Raw genomic sequence first — 2,737 nt, 5'->3', positions numbered from 1 at the left:
TTACAACACTCAAGTTCAATTTTTTCCCTCTAACTTGGAGTAACCCCATTCATATGCATATGGCCTTGGTCCTCTGGCAGGGTGGATTCCTGGAGGCCCAGGCCCTGTATCATTAGCATCAATGTCAATTCAGGTCCTGTATGCCCCAGGACACACAATGTCTGTGATTCCCTTTCCTCAGTGTGCAGTTGTATGGACGGAGAACTTGGGGACCTTCTAGGGGATCATTACAGGACTTGTTTATCATCATGTTGCATTACCATTCCTCTAGAAGAACCAGCTGTCCTTTCAACAACCAGGTCTGGGTTTGAAATTGGGTTAGTTCCCAGAATAGGGGAATTATGATTTTGTATGAGGCAATGTGGTGGCTTTATAGAAAATTCATAATAAAAATCTGCTATAGCTTTTCTACTTTTCTGAATGTAGACGCCGAGCAGCACCTTTTTGCTTCCCATGAAGAATCAGAGGAATCTAGGGATAAACAATCTTCGGGGTATCTATCTCATCAGGGTTCCAAGTTTGCACAAGCAAGAAAGTATCTTTTCCCAGCAGCATATATATATCACCAATCCAATCTTAATTCCTAAATTTATTCATCAGCTTTTTAATCTTTCTTGCTGCTGAAAACACACAGGTTGTTAAAGCAATTCATGAAGTCCTATGTGCGTTCCACAATTTGTTTTCAATTTTTTAACTGTCGTTGTATGCATTCTCATCCTTTCTTCCATAGACCTGAATCCTGCATCAGTGCCTGTTCTCCTCCAAGAGCTTGTTCACCCAAGTTGTCTCCAGTAGCCCTCAACAACTGAGCCTCTAGTTTGTGCCTAAAAAACTTGTGAGAAACACCATTTGATTGATGCTTGGTTAATAATGTTTGTTTTTATTTTTTTATTTTAAATGCCATTAAGTTAGTTGCAATTCATAGTGACAGACAGGAGCAGCTGATGAGTTTGAACTGACAACCTTGTAGTTCAAACCAATCTTGCATTCCAGTGCATTGTACAACAGTTGAATTCAGTGACCCTTGCAAATTCTGTCCTGAGTCTGAGTCTAAGGCTTTTCTGACTGGGCCTCCTGAGGATGGTTGTTCATGTGCAGAGAAGAGGAGACAAAGCCTCTCTGCAGCTGGAAGCCCAGCCGGCCCCACCCACCTGCTTTGCATATTCCTTCCAGTCCACTTGGTCCTCCAGAGCCCATATGAATGCTGGGTCTGCACTCAGGGGAAGATCTGTCTCACTTGGGGCACAGAGTGAACCATGGAAGGCCCAGCTCAGCTTCTCTGCCTGCTAGTGTTCTGGCTCCCAGGTGAGGGCAATAGGGATGGTTCTCTTACTGAAAACTGTTTTCAATGTTTTTAAGGCCTGGGAACTGACACCTGTGCTAGGCAAGAAAAAGGAATGCAACTATATTTAGACTTATTTGAAATACAAATTGGGTCTGCAGGGAAGACAGTGTTTTATTGTCCTGATTTTATGGGTGACTTTGTGTTTTATTTCCAACTTCAGATGCCATGGGAGACATTGTGATGACTCAGTCCCCAGCTTCCCTCTCTCTGTCTCCTGGTGAAAGAGCCTCCATCACCTGCAGGGCCAGTCAGAGTGTTAGCAATGCCTTACACTGGTATCAGCAGAAACCTGGGCAGGCTCCCAGGCTCCTCATCTATTATGCAAACAGCAGGGCAGATGGCATCCCAGACAGATTCAGTGGGAGTGGGTCTGGGACAGACTTCACTCTCACTATCAGCAGCCTGAAAGCTGAAGATTTTGGAACTTATTACTGTCAGCAGGGTTATATCCCTCCCACAGTGTTACATGCTTGAACATAAACCCCACCTCCCTGGGGAGCACATGTGTGAGGCTGGGCTCTTCCAGCTGCTTCTCTTTGGGCCTCTTTCTGCTTAGTATCTTTTCAGATGCAACCACTCTGTGAAGATCCTTTCTTGTTTTTGTGGAAGGAGCTAGGTTGACTCCTCAGCCTTCCTACTGGGGTTGCTTCTCCTTAGTCCCAGTAGCACAGATATAGACAGTGCCTGTCCTCATTAATGAAGGACAGAAATTATAGTGCTGGGGTTTAGTGTCGATCAGATTTCATACTAAAAAAGTGAAGCCATTCTTAATATTCTAAGCAGGACCTGTTTTAACAATTCTATTTAGATAATTAGAATCTAAACAACTTTCAAAGCCTTGGGACTCTCCTTACCTGGGAAGCAGATACTGGAAATGAGTGATTCTCACTTGATTCTCTATAGCCCAAGTGCAGCTGTACTGAAGGTATCTGGTCCCTAACTCTATGGTCCTCTGACTTGTGTTGATGTCCAGGGTGGAGGTGCTGTTTCTCTCACTGTGTACTCTCTTTTCTTCATTTCTGTCTGAGGGTCTGCCTGAAGGTGCTGAAGGAGAGTATTGAATTCGTTCCTTCTACTAATAAATTTTATGGTCGGGTCCATTTTTTGACAACACTACAGGAAACTATAGAGAAAGGAGATTCTGTGAAATGTACTTCAAGACTCCATGGATAAGATAAAGATGATAGAAGATACTCCAGTAAAGACATGAATACCCTGACTTGCAAAACGTTGCAGTAGGGAAATGCCTAGACTATGCTTACATTTGTTTCTAAGTATCTTCAGCTAATTGGCACTGTAGGATAACTGTTTGACTCATTACCACAAGGTTGAGGGTTCAAACACATCAGCCCATTCTTGGAAACCCTCTACAGGATTGCTGTGATTCAGAAT

General features: G+C 43.5%; 1 gene segment (V, D, J or C); it reads left to right on the top strand.

The window, feature by feature from the left end:
- Nucleotides 1–1,256: 1,256 nt before the first annotated feature.
- On the top strand, nt 1,257–1,819 carry LOC102832622. The segment is given in 2 exon segments: nt 1,257–1,305; nt 1,506–1,819. Coding segments are annotated over 2 exon segments (363 nt in total).
- The last annotated feature ends 918 nt before the right edge of the window (nt 1,820–2,737 follow it).

The sequence above is a fragment of the Chrysochloris asiatica genome, unplaced genomic scaffold (assembly GCF_000296735.1).
Source record: "Chrysochloris asiatica unplaced genomic scaffold, ChrAsi1.0 scaffold00559, whole genome shotgun sequence".
NCBI classification, from domain to species: Eukaryota; Metazoa; Chordata; class Mammalia; order Afrosoricida; family Chrysochloridae; genus Chrysochloris; species Chrysochloris asiatica.
Note: the sequence above shows the minus strand (reverse complement) of the source record. Positions and strands in the feature narration are given on the sequence as shown.